This window comes from Tachypleus tridentatus, chromosome 10, assembly GCF_004210375.1.
Source record: "Tachypleus tridentatus isolate NWPU-2018 chromosome 10, ASM421037v1, whole genome shotgun sequence".
In the NCBI taxonomy this organism is placed as follows: domain Eukaryota; kingdom Metazoa; phylum Arthropoda; class Merostomata; order Xiphosura; family Limulidae; genus Tachypleus; species Tachypleus tridentatus.
In genome coordinates this window covers 134,917,618-134,942,657 of record NC_134834.1, presented here as the reverse complement: position 1 = coordinate 134,942,657, position 25,040 = coordinate 134,917,618, and the positions used below count along the sequence as shown (strand labels likewise).

General features: G+C 32.0%; 1 protein-coding gene across 2 annotated transcripts in view; it reads right to left on the bottom strand.

The window, feature by feature from the left end:
* Positions 1 to 25,040, bottom strand: part of LOC143230377 (serine/threonine-protein kinase ICK) — a 53,574-nt gene that overhangs the window by 12,481 nt on the left and 16,053 nt on the right. For both annotated transcript variants that reach the window (XM_076463862.1, XM_076463863.1), the window contains exons 3-8: positions 17,329 to 17,383; positions 15,234 to 15,355; positions 1,988 to 2,200; positions 1,258 to 1,429; positions 834 to 1,001; positions 459 to 578 (exon numbers count right to left, since the gene is read on the bottom strand). In XM_076463862.1, coding sequence (XP_076319977.1) covers positions 459 to 578; positions 834 to 1,001; positions 1,258 to 1,429; positions 1,988 to 2,200; positions 15,234 to 15,355; positions 17,329 to 17,383 — 850 coding nt within the window. The remainder of the gene's footprint in view (positions 1 to 458; positions 579 to 833; positions 1,002 to 1,257; positions 1,430 to 1,987; positions 2,201 to 15,233; positions 15,356 to 17,328; positions 17,384 to 25,040) is intronic.

Here is a 25,040-nt window from a genome sequence, read left to right as displayed (position 1 = left end):
TAATAAACCACATATCTTTAAGCAACTTGAATTAAACATTTTTTTTTTACTTATTAATAGCCAATTGGCTGGCTATCTTTCTGAAAATACTAGGTAAATTAATTAAAAATTATGAAGGTATAGAAGAATGAGAAAAACCAAGTTCTTTTAAAGTAAATTTACTTACATTGCTCTCACTACTGTGTAAGTAATAAAAATTTGTACTAAAATAAAACCAATAAGTATTTTTCACATGTAGAAAATATTTCACTGTAATTTTATATTACAAGATTTTAGACCATAACCCATATTATATCACATCAAGGTTATTTATAGAAAATGTAACATTGTATCCATTCCACTTACCTTGCCCAAACTCATGCTTAATATTTTGAAAGTAATTTTATCACTGTATGATTTGATCATAATTTTAGAGTCCTTTCTTAACAATTCAGTAATAAATGAAAATCAATTATTACCTTGGGAGGTCTGTTTTCTATATTGCCATTGTTTTTTGTTGGTGGTTGCACTTTACAATCCTGAGCTGGCTTTTGACCTCCAAGTTTTTGACCAACTTGAAAATAGGGATACCTCAGGGACTTAAAAAAAAAGAAGAAATAACAAAAATAGATTGATAAATTAATTCCAATGGTTTCTTAAAGATCTTTAAATAAACCAACACAACATTTAATTGAAATTAGCATACAAATTAATTGCAGCTAAAGAAATAACAAAGGCAACTGTCTTACATAAATTAGAATACAATGACTGTGGGCATAATAATGACAAAGAGAACAGTCAAACAAACACAAAGATTTTAAAGTTATGATGATATTGTTAGGTAAAAGACATACCACAATGCATGTTGGTCTTTTTGTGGGATTCCACCTAAGAAGATCTTTCATCAATGTAATACCTTCATTACTACAATTTGGAACAATGCTATTTAATGGCATTTCAGAAAACTGAGGGAAACGAAAGTTCATAGCAGCTGCAAGTTGATAGCCTTCTGGCCAGTCTCTCTAGAGAAAACACAAAGTGTGAAAAGATCCATTTATTTTATTGTGATTAATAATAAGTTGCTTATGAAACACGTGGTACAGGGTGATTATGAAGAGAGCCCATATCTGATATCATTATATATCTTAAAAAGCTATTTACAATTTAGAAAATGTATTGCAAAACTGTATGTTATGTAAACAAAATAACAACCCTAAAAGAGTCAGTTTTTTTATATAACCTAATGAGAAAAAAGTGGACAAGTTGATTATGTTCTACCTTGTCAGGAGTACCCAGAACTGAGCATATCCTGAAGATTTGGTCTATCTCACTACGTCCAGGGAACAGGGGTTGAAGAGTGTACAGTTCAGCCATAATACAACCAACTGCAAACATATCAATTGCTGAAGTGTAGTTGGTGGATCTTAATAACACTTCTGGTGCACGATACCTGCTCATTGTGAATACAAGATTTGTTAACTCAAGAATATTGAAAATATTGGGGGAAAGAATTACTTTGTATTAAATTCAGAGTAATAACTAAACATAACTAAAGTGAAAATAATTATGCATCCATTTTACCCTGCTTTAAATGAGTCAAAGAAAATAAGCAAGTGTTAAAAATATATGCAAGACATACTTTCTCAAATTCTCAGGCAACCAAGAATAATTAAATTTATCATGCATAAGGATACCTCAATTTATTTACAAGTATTTTCATTCAAATATTTAAAAATATTATCTTTTAAAACAAATTCATGATTCTCAAGGTTTAAAGATTATATTAATTCTAAAATAAACTTAAAGGTTTCAAAATACCCAATAAAGAAGTAGTGAAGTGAAAGTATCTATTATTCTTGGAAACATCTAAAAGTTAGTAGCAGGCCTGTTAACAACACAGATCTCAACATCAGTATAACTTATTATTATAATGGTTTCAAATTTGATCATTAATAATGTTTTGAAGGCATGGAAACGAAACTATTATAACAAATAGAAAAGCTCATACCATCTAGTGGATACATAGTCTGTATATGGAGGACGAGATCGAATCTCTCTGGCTAATCCAAAATCTGCAATCTTCACCAGGTCTGGTCCCATACACAATAGGTTTTCTGGCTTGATATCTCGGTGAAAAAAACCATGTTTGTGCATGAAAGATAGTCCCTGTAGTATCTGGAACATAATGTTTCTGATGGCAGGTTCAGGGTAAGGTCGATCCCTGTGAAATAACAATAAAAATCTATACAGTAATGCTAAAACCATTCTTGAAGAAACACTTTCTCTAATAAATTATCTCAGTTTAGAAACTGGTGAAAGTACCACAATAATATCTTACACACACACACACACACACACGAATTTACTATATAAACAAATTTCTAATTCACTGGTTCAATGATAATGAAAATGCAATTAATAACAAAAACTTTATACATTTTTTAAAGATTTAATGAACCATCTGTCATTATTAATCTGGAGCAGAATGTGATTAAAAATATTACCAGAAAATAGTAAACTGCCGTATTTGATACAAATTATATTTCTATAAGTCACACCAATGTTATTCTATGAAAGTTAATAAACTACCTGTGTTTACTCATAAGTACAAATTCTTATTCTATATAATATCATAAGATAACAAACTACTTGTCTTCAATAACCTGGTACATGGTGTATTTATAAAAGTTAACAAACCACCTGCTTTTAATGACCTGGTAAAAAGTACTATAATACAATTAACAACAAACTAGTCTTTCTAGATGTGGTTTGGATTATCAGTAATAATAAATCTTCATGACTTAATAGAGGTTCCCTTTCTAAAGGTTATAACAATATTAATATGTCTACCTTTAGTGATCTAAAGCAAATTATCCTTTAAAATAAATAACTTTTTCTTAATGTATTACAAACAAAACCTTGGCATGGGTTTAGTTTAGAGAGAGAGAAGTCTGGGGAATTCTCTACCTAGTAGGGATGTTGAAGAACGTTGTAGTTCCTCTTCGTCCCCACTCATGGAAGATTATTTATCTATACATGGGAGTTTTCCTGTAGTTTAATTTGGCTTGTTTGAGGCAATGAAATGAGGTGGGGCAGTATGAAAATGTCGAGTGAGAACACTAAGTGAGACAAAGGCAGCAAAAAGGAAGTAGACAAGTCCAGAGCCTGCTGGCAGAATAGAAGCAAGCCTCAGAAAAACCCCACGATAATCAGTGGAATGTTCTGCGATCAAATGTATTAACACACACTCTTATTTTTAAATACTATTACAATGGTAATAACATTCTTTGAGTAATTAGCTGGTACATATTTTTTCTCTAAATTCTACAACATTATTCATAAAGTTCATGTTTTTTTAATAACCTGTTGCCAATTCTCTTTCTAAAAACAAAGGTTGAGTGTTGTTTATAAGACTACCAATGACACTAACAGATACATACAATATAAGTTCAACCTCTCAAAAGCTATAAAATGCAGAATTATATTTAACAAGATTTGTGATGAAAATCATGTTGAATAAGAAGTAATATTTTTATAGAAGGTTTTAAAACAACAAAGATACCCTTCCAGTTTTATATCTACTGTCAAGTAGAACAAAGTGCTCCAACATTCATAAATATTCCAACACAAATTAATCTTTTCTTCACCATATATTGCAACGTTAAGTAAAAAAAAAATGATTTGCTGAAAATTGAGTATTAAAATATTCAAATAAAGATGTGGTAACACAGTGATACAAGTAGTGAGAAGCTGAGATATGACTGTATCAAAACATTATCCGATACAATACAATTTATGTATCTTCATAAAATTTGGCAAAAGTTCAGTAAACATTATAAGTCTTTTGTACAGAAAAAATCAGTATTTCTAATAAAACATTTTTGCTAAATATTAATAATGCAACAGAGGAAGATGAATATTCAGTATTACATGTTGTCTTCATATCTTTTACCAAAAACATTACATGCAAAGTGATATAACAAATTAACAATAGCAAAATAGATAGATACACATGTATTAACCTTTTTATTTTACTTCTCTTGCCACCTACCATTTAATTAATCAAACCAGAGAATTTGAAATAGGCACTGAAAGGTACTTAAATTAGTACTTAAAGTGATATAGATAATAAATTACAGAAGACTGACAAATTTTGTAACAAACCACTGGTGAAACTTCTGTATCTAAATAAGTAAGGTACTGCAGCATTAGTACATAGATACATATCATATTGATCACTATGATGAAATATGCACCCCTAATTTCAAACCAGGAGAACACTTCAAACATCCTTAATACAGTGAAGCCACATTTACATTGAAGAAATTGGCCAAACAACAGAAAAAAACCAAAAAAGCATACAAATGTAACAAGACTAATACATCCAGATGAATCAGCCTTGGCTGAATATGACTTCAAAACAGGATACATCATAAACTGGGATCAAAACAAAATTCAAGACCTTAAGTCCACAAACTTTTTTATGGTGCTCCTCCTTTCTAAACATATTTGACCCTGTTACACCCTTTATAAAAGAAACTTAATGATACATAATGTAAGACAGTTTCAGTTTAGTGTGATGGATAGGCTTGAACTTTGGATAAGGTGATGCTCATTCTTGGCTGAATTATTAACACAGACATTCAAGAGGTCCCTCATTACATAAAGATAAAATTGCTGTTTTGATTTGACTGTTGTAAAAGCAGAAAATGCTGACTTATATTGATATTTTGATATGAAAAGCAAAATCTTATATACTGCTTTTCTTGACAAGTTAAGGTGTTTTTTGTAAACTAGCATGGAAGTTCCGAAGAGGTTTTGACTTAAATTCTGCCTAAATAATTTTATCACTGGAGAATCTGAAAAACTTTATAAGCAGTCATTAAGTGAATTCCAAATCCAGTCTTGTTCTTCCATTGATTCTCAGAATTGATTTACATACTGATACTAAAGATTTCTTAGATGAACAGAAACAATGCCACGAATAAAACTATGACATTACCAGTTATCTTCCAATAAGTCACTGAGTCCAGTAAACTTTTCAGTTTTTATTTTTGAGCTAGTTTTTCTGCAGCACTAATTTTTGTTATATGCAGGTACTTCATCACTAAGCCATAAACTATTGCTGTTCTGAACTTAAATGTGGGGTACCCTTTTACTAATGAAGAGTGGGATTGACCATCACATTAGAATGCTCCTATGGCTAAAAGGGTGAGCATGTTTGGTGCAACAGGGATTCAAACCCTCAACTCTCAGATTACAAGTCGAGTGCCCAAACCACCTGGCCATGCCAGGGCCCCTGCTGTAACAAAATTCACAGCATCTCATAGCACTCTGTTTGCTCTAGACTGCAATTTCTTTAAAGCTAGTGCTTTGCTGTGGAATACATAAAAAACATTAATTTTGTCTGTGAACACTTTCTTATTTCTAATAAATGGAGCTGCCCCATCAGTGCATACCCAAACACAATTAATCCAAGAAAGATGGTTTCTGGTAATAATCTCATTAACAAAAGAAAAGACGGTTTCCATGTCACTACACTTTCCAGTGTTTGGCAAAATAGAAAATCTTCAGGAACACTTCCTTTTCTTAACAGTATTGTACAAATACTAGAAACTGAGTTAAATTTGCAACATCTATGTTTTCATCAAGTTGTATAGCAAATTTCAAATTGTTCTGGATGCATGTTATCAAACATATTTTCATGTCAGCAGAGACTACATCTCATACAACAGTGTTATATGATACAGTGATAGACTTGAGGCTTCATCATACCTCTCTCCAGGTATGATCTCGCACAGTTTTATGTTGACAGGAATAACTACTGTTTATCCCATATTGAGTGAATTAATTCTTTCGCAATCAAAGCAGATGCTTCTAAAGAAGCTTTTAAAGCTTTTGATGGAACAGTGACATGCTTCTTAAGTAAGTTGCTTTGCCCTTTCATCTGTTTCACTTGTCACTTGAAGAACTTGAAGGTTTGACCTATACGCTTATGGTGTTTGGTTTCCAAATTCCTTCATCACTAAGTAAAATCTGCAAAAAATAATGCATTACGATTGTTCTTCATTATTAACAACTCTATAAGTGGAACTAAATTTTAAATAATCTTCCTAGTACTTAACACCCTTTAGTGTTTTAGTTTATTTCTGAGCTGCCAATTGAAGAAAATTGAGATAACGTTTTGCCAATACATAACAACCACTTATCCACACTTTTGACAAGCAATTTAATGTACACTAATGTCCCCAATTTGAAACTAACAACTTGACAAATGTGTTAAAAGAATCTTCTGATACACATCAGCCATCTAATTAACAGTCATTTTTTGTTTTTTTTTGCATGGAATGTAGCCTCAGCTATGGGCTACCCTCCAATACCAATGGTTTATAAACATTATAATATGATAACTGTTTATTATATTTGGCATCCAGTTTGTTGTACCTAATGCATTTCTGCACTCTAATTAAGAGAGAAGTATTGCTTCCAGGGTTTTTGAATGCTTCTAATTACATAAAAAATTTAAATATTGCACTTGTGATGTGTAAAACAGCAAAAATTATTATTTTATGTTGAATTAAGCAAATCTATTCTTTATCTATGCAGCAAAAATTACAAACACATAGAGATAAAATAATAAATACAAAGGAGATTTAATAAGCTAAGTTGGGGTGAAAATAAAATGTAGAGATAAAACACGTAAAGATAAAATAATAAATACAATGAATGTTTAATAAGCTAAGTTGGGGGGGATAAAATGATAATTAAATAGGTTCAGGAACAACTAATCAATATCACCTGCCAACTTTCCTTCATGTCTTAATTATTTTGCAAAATGTTCTTGGGACTTCTTCACTGGTCTTTATGTTTCTGAAGTGTCACCTGTTATGAGATGCTGATCTTTGTTTACAACAGATGTGGTATAAATTGTTGCATGTGTACTTCTGGATGGTCCTAGTGTCCAATGCTTATGTATATTCCTTTATTTTATAATGCCCAAAAAAGTAAAAAAAATACCTGATCTGAACACATCTTTATGATTTAAGAATATAAATATTTGATGTTAGAAAGGGCTGTCACAAACCCTTCTCAAAAGTGATCAATTTCTGGTGTCATCACACTACATATGAAATGTTAAACAATTTTAAAATGTACTTAATGGTACATGCTGTTACATCATTATTTTACTTTTTAAACTTGTCAGTACTGAGTACGTACAAAATAACCTATTAAGATATTGTTCTTTAATTTTGAAGTATAAAATTAAGCTTCATTAAAATCATTATTTAATCAGTGTGTGCTTATAATTTTTCCACATAATTATTGCACAGGTATATTTAGCTACGTTTGAATGATTGAGAGCTCTTTTCTTGGTTAATTTAAAAAAAAACAAAAAAAAACGGACATTAATATCTTTGATGAAGATACCATACTTACTTTAAAAATGAAATAGAAACCCTATAACCCAAGCACTTTCAGAAGCTTGGATCTACATGTTTTTAGAACATCATGAATATACTTATTTTAATAACGTGTCCTTTAGTTTTTAATGTTTCACAATGTCTTTTTTACCTCCATAAGAGTCTAACTGACATAGTTGACAGTAGACATTGTGTTATAACTTGTTAAATTTTGTAATTGCTGGAATTATACTGCATGTTGAATCTTATTCACTCAAATACAACTTCAGATTCTTTTATGGAGTAGAAGGCTTAAATCGGTCACTGTTTGTTATTAATGTGAATTTATGCAATATAAACTTTAACAATAACCATGCCAGATTAAAAAGGTTTTTTTAATAAACACTGTACTAGAAATAGCTGGTTATGTTACAGGAAATGCTACTGGCTGTTTTGATACAATTAGATTATGTTTGAAGAAACTTAGCAAATTATTTCTTTTTGTAAGTATTCTTTTAATATATTTTTACTATTATCTACATAATATTTAATGTTCAAGAGAATAAATTCGATATAAAAAATATGTTGCCAAATTGTCTCACTTTATTTATTTATTTTAATAAATAAACAATTAATAAAATAATTTCTTTTTATATACATTGTATTTTTAGTATTGATATCATATATGCTTGCTCAAATAATAATATTTGGCATCCCTGTTACATCATGCAAAACAACCAGGGGTATCCAGAAACTGTGCTTTCTCTTCACTTCCACATGCAGTTTTAAGATATTGAGCAAGAAAGAGGTTTGGTAGCTAGTCAAGGAGGTTAGGATACTTTTTGGGTGATTGAATCTAGAGGGAATGTCTCAGAAGCATTGGGAGAAAGGTGCTTACAACATCACAATGACGGTGGAGGTGTGAGCAGGGATATGCGGGGTGCAGTACACTGTTAAGTCGGCATAAGAGGTAGGAATGTATAGACTTAATGTAAACTATAACACTGTTAATAAATAAATTGTCTTTATTTATTTGGTACAACTTCAAAAGTGCAAAATGGCTTATGAGAAACAACTGGCTAATGATGTTAAAATAGTAATGATATGTACATATATAGACATATTTTTAAGTATTTTGAAGGTAGGCAAAATGTTAAAATGGAATTGGGCTCTTAAAGAATACTGATGCTACGGATTCTAAAGCATATTAAGAGACAGCTAATCTTTTGTTGTGGACAAAGTCTACTGCATCAATACCATGTAACACAGTTATGGAGCCTATGCATGAACTAGGCTGTTTTTTGTTTTTTTTCCATAAATCAAGAAGAATTCCCATGAACAATTATCTGTTCAGATGTTCTGCAAGTGTGAACAATCAATTACACAACAACAAGCTGTAATGGTCATTCACCAATGAACAAAGTGGAAGTAATAGATGCTAGCAATAATAGTATGGCTGCAATCATAGGGCCATGTCTGAAAATACTCAGACACTTACACATCTGAGGTTACTAGCCAAGGATCGTGAAAATGATCTAGGCAAAATGCAATGACAGCAACTCAGTGACTTGTTAACAGAACATTCCAAGACAAGATTGTGAATTTACTCTAAATGTCTGCACAAGCAAAAGTGGAATAAAAATATTGTTATTGTAGTTGCAGTACTGAGTAGACCATATAACTGAGTATGCTACTTGTATGCTCCCAGTTTCTGAATGCAAATAATGTTTGATAAAGACAGAAGTGTTTGCATCTTTTGTTTTCATTAAACATTTCTTACACAATTTGTACATCGCACAAATTTCACCTTCCAAGTGGACTATATCTCACTAAAAAAAGTCACAAAGGGCTGTTTAATAGGGCTGCAACACTATTACTCACATCACCGAAATTCTGATGCACTCTCTAGCCAGATGATGAGTGTTTGTTTGTTTGAAGTTAAGCACAAAGCAATACAATGGGCTATCTGTGCTCTGCTCACCATGTGTATCAAAACTCAGTTTTTAGTGTTGTAAGTCTGTAGACATACATACAACTGTGCCATTGGGAGGCCCAGATGGTGATACTATGCCCATTTGTTAAATATCTCAATCCAACAATAATGAAAACTAGGTGTTATTTTGGACATACCAACAGTGTGGAAGCTCTTTACTTCAGTTGGACTGTAACTCATCTTGTGATCTGATGGGTCAGTTTGTTAATATTCAGGATACAGCAGTGAAGGGGTGCATGCAACTGCACAGTAAACATTTATCAGATGTGTGTGTATATATGACCAAAGGAATTGCTTAATCAAAAACCAGAAGAGAAGGTATTAAGTCAAATGAAGATGAGACCACTGTTTTATTCCATTCCAACCCTGAAAATAAGGAGGAAAGAGTTTATCTCATTGTTTAGAATGAGTACTGAATCAAGAGACAAGATTCAGCTATGATGGTTTTCAGAAGTAATGAAAACTACCTTCTAATCTCTAAGGCTTGTAATGAACCCAAAAAAATAGCAGCTGGGATGATCATTAGATCAAGACACCAATGATTAAAGGGTAGTTGCATTCCTTGCTTTATGAGTTATTGGGTGGTATTTTAAGGTAAAATATATGCAATATATACACTGCTGGCCAAAATCTTAAGGCCAATGAACATAAAGAAAAAATATGCATTTTGCCTTGTTAGACTCAACCACTTATTTGAGTAAAGCCGCAAAAGACGAAAATAAGAAAAGGGAAAATAAAAATAAAAAACTTTTTTAGCATTTAATAGGGAAAATGTGAACACTATGAAATTAGCCTAAATACTAGCTGGTCAAAAGTCTAAGACCTTATGAAAAAGCAGCCCTAAACAGGGTAGGAAATGCCCAACAAGAGGTCTCAGTAGTGAGTTGCACGGCCATCATTGTGAATAACTTCAAACATTCAGCATGGTCGATATAAGCGTTTGCAGAAGGCTGGCCGAAATGTTATTCCAAGTAATGAAGATTGCTTCATGAAGACCATGCACTGTTTGGAATTGATGTCCATTTCCACAGACTTCCCTTGCCATCCACCCCCAAACATTTTCAATGGGGTTCAGTTCGGGCGAACACACTGGATGGTCCTAAAGAATCATGTTATTTTTCATGAAAAAGTCCTTTGTCCTGCAGGTATTGTGGATAGCAGCATTGTCCTGCTGAAAGAACCAATCATTTCCACACAAGTGAGGGCCTTCAGTCAATAAGGATATTCTCTTCATCATGCTAATGTAGCCAGTTACTGTTTGATGCCCCTGTATAACCTGAAGCTCCATTGTTTGATGGAAGGAGAAAGCACCCCAGATCATGATGGAACCTCCTCCACTGTGTCGTGTAGAAAATGGCTCCAGTGGAATATCCTTATTGTACAAGTGATGTTGGAAGCCATCTGGACCATTCAGGTTAAATTTTTTCCTATCAGAGAAAAAAACCTTCGTCCACTTTTCTACGTTCCATGTTTGGTGCTTCTCAGCAAAGTTTAACCGAGCTGTTTCGTGGTGTGGAAGAAGGCGTGGCCTCTGAAGACGTTTATGGTTTTTAAAGCCTTTCTCTTGTAGATGCCATCTTATTGTTCTTGAGCTGCATTTTGTGCCCATAAGGGCTTTAATCTGATTTGACGATTGGTTGGTGTCTTGCTGAACAATCCGTCACATCCTCCTGCTCAAAACCGGTGAAATTTTCTTGGGCCAACCACTTGAAATTCTCGTTCCACATCCCTCAGGATCTTTTAAGAAATCTGCAACAGCAGTTTTACTATGCCCAATCTCACCAGCGATGGCACGTTGAGAGAGACCTCGCTTTTGCAGCTCGACAATTCTGCCATGTTCAAACTCTGTCAACTTTTTAGTCTTTGCCATGTTTTTACCCAATGTAACACAGGGGATGTCAGTGGAAGATGTTGACAACGCTAATGCTTGAACACAGATGACTAAATTTCATTACGTGTTTACCGATTAACGTTTCGTTTCAGTATGGTCTTAAACTTTTGACCAGCTAGTATTTAGGCTAATTTCATAGTGTTCACATTTTCCCTATTAAATGCTAAAAACGTTTTTATTTTTATTTTCCCTTTTCTTATTTTCATCTTTTGAAGCTCTACTGAAATAAGTTGTTGAGTCTAACAATGCAAAATGAATTCTTTATCTTCATGTTCATTGGCCTTAAGATTTTGGCCAGCAGTGTATATGGTTTTATACACTTTATGACTTTATTTCATTTTAAGTTGCTTCAGTCAGTAAGAGATTTAATACTTCTCCATAAACAATATCTTGTTTGAGTCTCCGTTATAAAGGTGAGTCCTGGTGCAGCTCGATAGTTAATTCACTCACATGTAGATATGCTATAGTATTACTTTTGTAAAAGGATAAATGCTAGGAAGAATGATAAAAAAAAGCTTTATAAAATCATTCAGTGAAATATAAATTAAAACCAACATAGGTTCATCAATGGGAAACCTTGTCATACTAATCTATTATTCTCTTTGGAAAATGTTATTAGCTATATGAATGAAAGACAAAAATATGTATTTATGTGCATAGATTTTTAAAAAGCTTCTGATAAGGTATCACACAAAAGATTAGTAATAAACTCAAATTAGTGAGGGTTAGAGAGATAATTGAATTGTATAGTGGTTGATAGGGAGAAAGAAAAAAGGGTTGTAATTATTGAAGTCCTATCAAACTGGCCCCTTGTTATTAGTGGGGTAACTCACAAGTTAGTGCTTGACCCTTATGTTTTCTTCTTTATATTAATGATGTTGATAGAGACATAACTAGTCAAGTTTGCTGACATAGGTAAACTCTTGAGTATTCCTGAGAATGCTAAGGTATTAAAGAATATCTTGAATTAGTTGATTCATTGGATAAATATTTGGCAAATAACTTTTAATTACAGTAAATATCAAGGTAATGCATTTTGATTATCATAACAAGGACTAAACATTTAATATGATGTATGTAGTGTCTGTCCATTGGAATGAATTCACATTAAAACTATTGTGTTCAACAATTTCACACTTATTAAGTGTATCTTCAAGATGTTTGGTAAGTTTTTGAAAACATCACATGTATGTTGCAAGAAAAAATCACAATTTTAAAAAAAGTATTTTTGCTAAACATTTGCCTTTGAGTTTACCAAGTCAGTCTAACTGACTAGTATGGGTGAAAGATGAATTTCATGTTAAGAATAAAAATACTTTTTTTATTCTTACAGTTTCATCATTCATTTGTATAAACAGTAGAACCTGAATCATTTTGGGCATTTAAAATGCTTCATATATTGAATATTTGTGGCAAATGTGAAAGATATGTACGAAGATTTAAAAAAAAAAAGCTGTATAACTATATTTGTTAGGAGAACATGTTAGGACATTTTCCACTGAAATGTTCATACTACCATGAACTCATGCTAATCTAGATCAGAAAGAGGTATGAGAAACTATGAAGGCCTCATTAGCAAGACAGATATGTGAAATTCTTTGACCGTTCAGAGGCACCATAGCATTGGCAAAAGCTATGATTGATTAATGACTTTCAAGTATAAAACTGTGAGAAAAGGAAGGGAGTTGGCTCTTTGATGAATAATCAATAACAAGAAAGTGTGCAGAGGTACACAAGAAGAGGCCACTGATTTACCAATTCCATTTGCAGTCAATGACTAAGTAGTTTTGTTTTTGCTTGTGGCTATCACATCATGATTACAAGAGAAATGACCAATTAAGTGTTGGAACTACTTGAGGGTAGCTGTATGTATTATTTGACAGATCACATCAACACTAAGGAAAAATCAAATAAAAACTCATGTAATGAGTGGAAAATTGGTTTTCCTGTACTGAGAAGAGAAGCCTAAAGAATCTGCACCAGTTAAACAAGCAAGGATGAATATCTCAACTACAAGTCCTTTGGTTTTATCATGCCTGAGCTCTCTGTAAGTCATTTATTGCCACCTTTTCAGCACTGGGTAACATAGTAAACAAAAGTTAATTTCAATATATAATAAATCTTTGTTATAAAAATGTTTGCTTAACAAAGGGGAAATCAGTTGCTAAAGTAAGAAAATATGAGAAGTTAATTTATACTTTTTAGAAGTTGGAGAAAACTTAATAAAGTGCTTATTTTTGGAATCTTGGTCTCAGAGTAAGATTCTTTGCTCTAACTGTAAAGCCTCGAGTTTGTGCCCGTGTGCTCCATTTGCCCACTGTATCTTCAATCTAAATAAATAACAGTGTATCAGGCAGTATTACTTAAAGATCCAATGGCCAAATCACACAACCACTCAGCCTGCCTGGATTACAAACCTCTAAAATTAATATTGAATGTTTTTTAATAAACTTTATATTTCATCTGTTATTTATTTCATAACACTAACTGCATAGAGACTTGGTCAATTTGACTGGCCTTGCAATCACCATGTAACAAACAGACAATAAAAAAATCTATTTTATCCTTTATTTCTGTCTAGAATGACTACATATTGTAACAGACAATTACACACTATCTAATCTTACACACAAAACTAATATTTTTTTGTCATTTACATTTATTGCTTTACAGCTGCACTTACATTGTGTTAAAAATAAAAACAATTATCACAGTAGGGCAGCTTTTTTTAAACAAAAGATTGAATTATGTCTAGCCAAATCATTATCATCTATGATGTTGCATGTGGGTTTGACTTTGTTCTATATCTTGGTAAAGTAAGAAGGTTGGAGATAATACGTTCTGAGTATATCTTATTAATATCTACATTATACATTTATAACCTGTGTTAAACTCAAGAGATTCATAGCAAAGAAGTGTCACATGGTACAGCGAAGTGAAAATTGAAAACCTGCTTAAATATTTCCTTTTGAAATTAAGAAATCAAAACTTAGGTAATATAACAGCTTAAATTATAAAAAAACTATGTCTTAATGCCAAGTTTATTCAATCACATTAACAATTAAGTAGTTTACATTTTGAATGTAAAAGTCATGTGCATTTTGGTACATTTGGTACAAGTGTGCAATGACAAGTTTTGCTCCATAAAACACCTTTCTAATTATTTTTCCTTTATTTTAACAGAACTTCACTTGTCACTAGTGAGAAGAAATGTTCAATTGACCTTAATTAAAATACAGTAAACCTATTTAAATCACTAATTTCTTATTTGTTTAGCTATACACACTCACTATACATTTTTATGTAATTTTTTTCCTATGTAAAAGAAGCAAAAGCAACTCAATATTTTTCTTATTCAGATACACACATCATGTTCCAGTAGTAGCTCAACTTCCTACTTTAGAGCCAATACTAACTTACTTTAAAAAAAAATATTACAGAAGAATTGATGCAACTGAAAATATTTTGTGCTGTCTATCATTAACAGACTACATTAAAAGACTATATCTGGGATGGCTGCTTGGAAGGGAAGGGAAGGGGGGTAGAGCTCTCCAATGCTGGGTCTGTTGCCACACAGATGAACACACTCCTATTTATTATCTATAGGTTATGTTATGCTACAATAATGTTAGTAAACCTCAGAACTTTAAACAACTAGTTGAGCTTTCCTATCAAACTACTGTAACACTGGTAATAACATAGATAAAAAAAAAAAAACTGCCTTTACTTAATGAACTGGTACAAGTTTTTTTCTAATTACTATTACAATGTTAATAAGCTACTTGTTTATAACAACTGGTACAAATTTATTTCTGAATGCTATAAAAATCATAATAAACTACTTGCCTTTCATAACCTGATAAAGATTCTCCTTTTAATCAGCATAACATTATAACCCACTTGTATTTAATAACATGGTACTGGATGATTTCTCTTTCTGAATATTCTAATAATTTTTATTTTACATTACCTGTCTTTAATAAGTTGGTACAGATTCTCTTTCATGTACTCAAAAACGAAAAACAAAGTGTTATCTTCTCGTATAACTTCCTTTAGTTTTACTAGGTTCGGGTGGCTCAGCTTCTGCAAAGACTTAACAAAAAAACCCATAAAATTCATCTACTAGTTTTACACACTGAAAAGTTTTAAAAGATCATTACTTCACACTGGAGAGGAAAATATTTGTTTGAGTTTATTGTTTTATAGTATTTAAATAACTTCAACCCACTCTTTTAAACTCTTACATTTATATCTGTAATGGATTGAAATTGTATTATTCATGTTTATTTTAATATTTTAGTAATAATAATCTAACTGATATTTTGTAGCTCATACAATTTAAGATACTATTAACGTTTTAACATATTATTTTACGTGCTTTTGGAATTCATCTTTAGTATTTGAAATACAATGAGAAATGAAAGCTAGTAAATATGTAATCTTAAAAAAGCTGAAAATTCCAAATAGAAATACAACTGAAAACTTTTAGTATTACACTCTTCTTAGAACAAAAGCAAATTCCATAAATCTCTATGTTATAAAATGAAAGTTTTTTCTTTGCTTCAAAAACTAAAACTATTTGTTTTTATATTTACTATTTATTTTGAACTAAAAATTATGATGATATAGAAAAATTAATATGCTTTTCATTTTTAACTTCTTATTTCTATGTGGCCCAATTAAGTTTTCAGAATTGAGTACCAATAACAAAAAACAAAGAATAATTAATATATGATTAATGACCTTTTTTTTTCTACCATAAACAAAAGAAAGTGGATTTATTTAATGTAATTTAATATGGTTCATCTACCTTTGGAGGTCTGGAAACAACATTTCAAACTCCTAACAGACATACATTTTCAGCACATACTTGTAAGGGTTATTTATTTATAAACATGGTTTTTTTTATATAAAGAGTGTGTGTGACTGAAATGCTATCTTATTTTTGCTGGAAATCTACAGCAAATAAATGAATAATGAAGCTCTGAAAATTATAATCAAGCTTAACTTCATATTTTGTCATACTTTCTTGCCTAAAATGCTTAAAGTCTCACCAGATTTAACATTAAACCTTTTGGTTGATTATAGAAATGAGGTTCAATTTAAATAAAAAATAATGAAGGTAAATTATTTTGTATATCCCCTTTAATTGAAGACCTGTAATTATGTTAATCTGAAGTGCTGCAACTTATAAATACTCACATTGTCATATTTTATCAAACTAGCTGCAAAGCTTTATGTCTCACTAGATTTGACACTACACACAATGATTTTAGTTATACACAGAGATGGAAGAAAGATAGTTTTAATCATAAAAAAATATCAATGTAATCAAAATGACTTTTTAAAATTTAATGTATGGCAAAATGATAATTTGCTTCCTAATTTTTATAACAAAACATTTTATGCAAAAATAAGTAATTATGATGCATTGAAATTAAACATTCATAAGCAATAAATGTCACAAGCATACTTTTGAATGAATTACCAGAACTGTTTACTAAATACTGAAATAGCTCATCTCAAGTATATCTATCAGATAATAAAATGGTGAAAACAAAAAAGTTAGTTGTCTGAATGTTTTTCACTATTTGGTGATGTTTTCACCTGTAACCTAGCAACCACAGAAAGAGCTTTGCACAGAACAAATGTATTGATCTGTTGCTCCACGTATGTGCTCTGCTTTATTCGTTCCTGATTCTAATAACCTTATTCTAAGAAAAGCAGCTCTATTAATCATTAAAAAGTAACTGCTTTTCTATCTATGAAGTTACAGTTTATTTTGAGTATTGTTTCTAAAAATTCAACAACTGGACACAAAATCAAAATGTTGAATTACTGAATCCAGCACAAACTTTGCTTGTTATTTTTACTGCTTACTCATACAATACGAAACCTATGAATAGTTTTTAGATTGTACCTTTAGTATTAGAAAAAATATTTAGCAAGATACCAAGACCATTAACAAACAGTAGTTTAAACATGTAGTTTACAAAAATGAAATAAAACCATTACAAAATCTGTAGCACAAGTATAAATACAAGAAAATAATAAACTATACATACCTTCACTTCTCTTAGGTTCATACATTCTTCCCAAGTATAAAACTTCTTTTTCATCCTGGTAAAATAAAATATGAGAAAGTGGAAATTTGCCATACTAACCACCTTCACAAAAGCAGTTGAGTGTTCCACATTTATAACAAATTTCTTAAGAAATTATTTAGTCAATCTTAAATTTTTTAATGTAAACACTTAAAACCATATGCATTTCAATCTTATCCAGCATCAAACATCAAAATAAGTATTGGTCAATAATGACAAAGTTGCATATGAAATCACAAGTAAGCATCTCAAACACTTTTTATAATGTTTAAAATGTACAGTATTTTTCTCATTCCTATGTTTATCTTTTCATGAAAACTATAAACATCATTAGTTGAAAATCACTATACTTATCCTAATAGTCCTATTTCTCAAGATTCTTGACACTATAAAGATAAACAATGAAAAAAAATTCAACCATCTGCTGCCAAATTAATCTCTTGAATTGGACTGAAGTAAACCACAGTTATGAAAAAAAAACAATTTGAGTTAAGAAAGGAAAAAAATGTACATATAATAGTTATAAAATGTGAGAAAACTAATGTTTCAGGTCTAAAGAGACATCATCTGAGGAAGGGGGTTTAGGCCTGCAATTCTCTGTCAACTTAGTTTCCCTAGATTTTATTGCCATTGTATTTTGTGTTTTTCCTTCTTTCTTAAACTTAGACTCAACTTCTTTGTCATTTTTTACATATATTTTTTGTGACTGTGTACATTAAACACATATGTACAATGATGCATAACTCTTACCAATTTGAGTTTCCTTTTATTTTTTAAGTTTAACTAATAACTCTGGTTTTATTCTTAACTGCATTATATACATATAACATTTACTCAGTCTCTTTACTCCATGTAAATATTTTTGTCTAACTCCATTTGGTTTTACTCATAAAAAAATCTTTCAGCTGTAAAGAGATCAAAATGAAAGAGGGCCATTCAGTTCACATACATCATTTCTTCACCTATTTAAACAAACAACAAAAGGTATTTATGGAAATTAAATGTTACCTTTTGCATTTATATTTATACATCCAACATATGCTTAAATAATTTAAACAGCATATACACTACATCATCAGGTAAATATTTCCGAGACTTTATAACTAAATGGGGAAGAATAATGAACAAGTTAAGACTAAACAATGTCATTTCAGTTCACTGAGAAGTGCCTATTAATTAGTTCATCAAAATTTAGTTAAAGTGTAATACTATAAATACATCTTTCACTTGAAGTATACTTAGCTGTTATAAAACTGTAATGTGTAGGACATTACAGACCTGTCAAAGTTTAATGAAAGAGTGCATATTGATGAGAAATGTAGGATTAAGCAGTGAACATGAAAAGCAAATATATGATTCTTCAGAAGCACAGATTGGTTAGTTTCATTATTATTGTTGCTACTTGATGGGATAAATTTGTTTCAAGTACAATATCTAGAGTACCAATATATTATCAGCTTCAACCAAACATAAAAACTGATTACATGCTACAAAAATATTAATTCTATTCTGAAATATTTTAAAATACCCTTACTGGTTTAATTTATATATTTGTCATATTACAGAATAAAATCCATTAGATCTCAATTTACAAACTTTGTGGTAGTTATGTATGTAATATATGTTTTAACTTACATGTTCAGTCATTTTTGCCATTTACTGTCTAAATATTAAATCTACTCTAGCTAAATTCATATTTATTGAAGTATTTCTTTTGAACCCATAACATCTAGTTAAATGTTTAGTACCATAAATGCATGTAGCCCTATCAGTACAACATTTTTAATAATGGCAACATAATTCATTTATAAATATTTTCTTGTTAATGACATTTTTACTGATTACAATGTAAAATTGTTTATTGCTTCTTAAATAAACATTAAAAACACATCGAGGAATTACAATAGTTCCTAATATAACTATATAAAAAATAGTTCTTCACTGTGTTTGATACCACTGAGGGATTTAACTGACAAAAAATAAATAAAACAACTCCTTTTTGTGACCCAAACTATAATCTTATGACAGAGTACATACAAAACTGATACGATCAGTACCAAACTGTTGTATAATTAAAAATATCAGGGTTATTTTGTGGTATGATTAGTGAGAATATAATATTGTAGCCAGTTACAATGTTTAGTATTATTAAGAAGGGGTCTCAGAAAGTGCCAGTACCCTATACTTTTACCCATAAATTACTTGTACAGATGTTCATTACAAATGAAGAGAAAAGCAAACTCCTTTTTCATACCTCTTTGCAGAATGTCTTTTAGTTTATATGAAACAAATATAAAAGCACTGAAATTTATTTATAGAACTTCCATTATTAAATGTTTTTTAACACTTCTTAATTTCTGTAGAGCATTTTATGCATCATTTTGATGGTAATAATATATATGATGAAGAGAAAACACATACATCATGGATTTTCCCTTCATTCAAAAGGAAAGGCCATACTCACTTATGATTACAAAAAATATTAATTACATTTCAATCATGTTTAATACTAACTATTAATAATACACATTTATGATAAATTCATGTTATTTGGTTTTTATTAAATTCACAGAAGTATTATGAGCACTCAAATAAACATGATTGATCTTGTACAACTTACTATATTCTCAATTGTTCAATAATATGTTTGTGAAACAGAATTAATATGGGAATGATACATTTGTGTGACATTTGATTTGATCTATACTCACAAATTAATTATACATTCTACAGAAAATTTAACATCTTCTTTACCTAAAAATGTACTTCAAATACATACTCGCCTTTCCACTGAACATATTTCACAACCCCAAAACATTTTCACATATGTACCAAGTCTTTCAATAAAACTTTCACCTAACATGTAATAATGCACACTGTATCAGCCTGTGATGCAATCAGCAGGAAACTATACCCCTCCAGAAATAGGAGAGTAATACATCCTTCAACAAAATACTCTCCTGGAGCACTCTGTGTATACTAAAAACTCATGAGGCAAAATATATACAATGGAAGTGAAAAAAAAGGGTACAGAGGTAAATATCTATCAGAAATATGTTTTAAGGTAAGGAAAATGTTTGAAAGAACACGTGCTGCCCTAATACTAAGCCACTGATGGAAGATAAAACCCAGAAGAAAAAGAAAGAAAGAAAGTGCATTGTGGTATAAAAGTGTTGGGGCTGTCCATATCCTCACTTGCATTATCACATCTAGAGAATATCGACAACTAAATTCAAAATATGGTGCAATCTGTGGGAGGTGACTACAAAATTACAAAAGAAGTCAACTCCCATAGAAGAGCATTTTCTAATGTAACCTCTGTAAACTACATATCTCATTATTTACATCAGCACAGCAACAGACTGCCTTACTCTCATTCAGGATGATGCCTCCATGGAAATGGAAAGTAGTAACGACTCCCAAACTCCACCAAAAGGAAAGGGAGAGAGAGTGCAATGGAGAGTCCAGAGGAACAACAACAACAACGGAGACAGTGCAATAGGTGACCATGAAACTATTTTTAAAAGCATATTATACCAATTTATTCAATACAAAGTATGGCAGGGATGGGCAGCTAATCCTTCCTGCTTTACCTTTGTAGTCCATGGGTGAGTATGGCATGGAATGAATAAACAAATGAAGCATACCTATTGTGAGGATTAACTTACAAACAATCTCATGGAATAGTCCATCTCAGCAGTATGCAAAAAGTGGAAATGGAATTACAATTGTTAAGTCATCAAGGCCTTAAAGTGTGGCTTTTACTGGTTTTAAGTATACTTGGACAGGCACTACGTGCCATAGAGTGAAATCTATAAAGAAAAAGAGGGATGTGCCTCTGAAAAATAAGAGGCATAGATACTAAAATGTAACTTACTCAGATACAGTAGCACTAGAGAGTGAAATATGCCAACAGGTGCATTACTGTACCCCAACAAGGATGAATCAGCTACCCAAAGCAGATAATGGGAGATGAACATACAAGGTGTAGTTTCAATGCTTGACAGTTAAATTACCTTCAATAAATGATAAAGTTGAAAAGCAAGGAAAAATGAAAGTGCATGTTTGGAGTGAAAACACCAGGAATTGATGATGAGAAGGAGACAAGGAATAAAAGACTAATTGAATCACAATCTAATAAATTCAACAGAAAGAAGCCTTCAAAGCAATAAAGTAACCCACAGCATGTACTGGACAGAGAAGGTAATCTAGATTAGACTGAGAATAAAGGTGATGGCAAAAAATGAAAAAGTTGAAAAGAACGTGCCACAAGTCATCAAAATATAGGTTAATAAAATATATCCGGAACAAAATGAACATATCAAGTCAAAACAGCCAAGAAAACCAGATCTATGCTAGCCAGGAAGAATCAATAAGAAAGACTTGACCTAATGTGACATAGTAGAAAAATCTTTTTGAGAAGAAGACTGATGGAGATAAAATGAGACTTATAAACTGAATCTAATCCAGTCTGAATGCACTAACAGACAGATCACATGGATGACAAACCAGAGACCAAAAACAAAAGAGGTAACTTGATATAAATAAAAGATTCAAACACTTCATGTGGAAGAGTACCCCACAGGAGGCAGATACTAAAAATTTGGAAGATTGAGAGGCTACTTCTTGAATGCAAAAAGAACATGACCCACAAGAAGATGCAAGTCAAGTGTGAGGGTTCAAAAAGGGAGATCCATGGTTTCAAAAAAGGAACAAGAATGAGTATCCCCTTACCTTAGAAAGTAATAAACTCACCACCATAGAAGGTCAAAATGAAACATTAGCCAAATATGTACAAGAGGAAAAGAGTGAACGAAATCACTTTCAACTGGTGAAAGTAACAGGGTGTGCCTCCAACTGAACCACATCTCCAACCTCTGGAGATAAGCATCAGGGAAGAGAAATAATACAGAAGAGGTGGAAGAAGTAGCAAACTTAATATTTAGTGGATATGATCATCTATAAACACATATATACAAAGAAGGATGAATGAAAATTAAAAGGAAAATAAAATGAATGACTCAAATAACAGAGAAAACTCCATCCAATGCAAGCGAGGAAGAGAAGGGATGGTCCCAACAGAGGGGTGTTTAAAAATACCCACCCTAAAGACACTAGAATGTGAGGTATGGAACAGGAAAACATATTCAGCTGGAAACTCCAACTACCTAAGTATATGAGTATATTAATACAATTCCTGTTTAGGATCCAACAGAAGCTAGACAACCAAGAAGTGGTGAAGGTAAGTTCCCCCAAAATGTGAAGCTGGGTAAAATGCACTTCACAAAATACACATGGAACCAAAACATGTCCAAAGAGCAAGGCATGAAGCTAAAAAATGGAAAATAAGAACATGTACTGTGGCATTTCCAGACATGCAGAAATAGCCTAGCCAAATGTAATCAAAGACTACATAGGAAAAATGAGAGGACCCAAGAAGTGAATGAGGCAGGGCTGATCAATCCAGAACCCCAATCAGCATTGACAATTCAAGACAAATGGAGAAAACCTGCAGACAGAAAAGTAAGTTGCTGGACATGTAAATGAAAAAGGATAATATATCTCAGAATAAAACAAAACAACAACTTACAAAAGTTGAATAAAGCAAGGAAGGAATCCTACATGATGCTAAATGTGCATGCATCATGGAAAAGAACAAGATTCCAGTAAAGAAAACAAACTGACCAAGAAAACACTGAAGAACACAGTGTGCATGTTAGCAAACCAAGGGCTCTGACTGGACAAAGAAATTATACCTAAAGGTAGAGAAGAAGGGAATGGAAATAATTAATTTCCAGATCAGCCAAAATCAAGTACATAAAGGAAAAGCAGGAATTAAGGGACAAACAAAACCTGATCACTAAATATGTCAAAAAATGTTGAGCACAAGCCAACAATATGAGAAATAGGGATAACAATTAAAATGAAGTAACAAAACTGCCAACAAAAATTAAAGTGGTGGATTATAAAAAGTATAAAAAACATGGAGATTCCAACTCCTGGAGAGAAGCTAATTGGGGAGTATAAGGACCAAAGAATAAAGGAAATGAAAATGTAACAGTGGGGGTGAAAAAGCTAGTGGTGTGCAAAAAACAATTGCACAAATAGAGAACAGTACTAATCAAGAAAGTTTTTTTATGAGAGGAGGTTAGATGTATTGGGAATAAATTGTTTCATTTACTCAGTATTCTAGAACTAAACTTTATTAGCACCCAGTAGTAAAACATTTTGTTATTAATTCAACAAGCAAAAAAATGCATCAAAATACAAATGTCTCACAAAACTAACAGGGTAAACTAACATCTGCATATCATGTGGAAAGCAAAGTTTTATAATAAAGATTACAAACATGGTAATACAAGAGAAACATCTGTTCTTTCTAAACTTTTGATTTTACAAAATGTCCTAATTTTCCTATATTGAAAATGTATTGGAAATACATTTGCAGTACAGGAAAATTAGAACTTCTGATACAATACCTTTCCTTAGCTGAGGGATTTGTGCTAGGGACAGAAAGAAACATCCTTTGAAAATTTTTGAAGAGCATTAGAAAAATAGTGATCCTTGTCGTAGAAGATCCTTCATGGAAGCCTATACCACATATGTACCAACATTGAGGAGGAGGAAAGACTGGTGTGAGGCAACAACAGTAGCACCCCTGAAAGTGTCTGAAGGATATCCTTGATCATAGGAGAGAGAGATGAGAGAAGGGGTACTGCACCACTTCTGAGTCAGGTATACTCTACACCCATGTGTACAAATTCACAAAACACAAGGTTCAAACTCGGCAAGCCAAGTGCATCCAAAACCTCCTCCAAGGGAACCAATACCCATGTGAGAGAAGGATGAAAATCATACCACTTCACCTTCAACAACAAAATCAAGAATTAAGATCCACACCAATTCTTTGGTGTAACACAAGGATCAACACTGTACAGCAATTCAGGATTGAATATCTGTCATTGAGAAGTTGGATTCAACTTGTGTGAGGACTTAAGTTGATTGTTTCAATTGAATCCAACACCTTAGTGCTTTGATGAAACTTTGTAGAATGGACAGCAACTGCCTGTCGTGGAGATATAAGTGTAGAGGACGACGTATCTGGAGGCCATGTCATCCAAAAAGGTGACAGATCAACTCCTGTGATTGTGTATATTGTGCTAGAAGGCCACATCATCCAGAAAAATAATGGATTAATTCTTATGTGTTATGATCAGGATACCATGTTCACCATCAAGGGGACAGATCAACTCTTGTGGAAACCACATCATATCTGCCCCAACAGAACAACACTGCTATAATTTCAAATAAATGGTTATAGCCAACAGCACAGCAGAAAATACTTAGGAGGAACTATCCACAGTTTATCACCCCAGTGTCTTAGAACTGAAAAGTAATAAGGATTCCCATACTGCACTCCAAAAAAGGGGGCAAAATGCATTAGAAAACTGAGAGAATCATCATCACCAGAGACTGTGCAATGGGTGACTACATTACCTATCTTAAAAAGTAGACCATACTGAGTTCTTCACTCAAAGCAATGCAGGGATGAGCAGCTATCCTCTTCTGCTTTACCCATGCAGTTGATGGGTGGTACGATCCAGAATAAATATTTATGGAGAAATTATTACTAGGTAAATAACCTTCCAGGGATCTTGTGGAAAATCCCATCT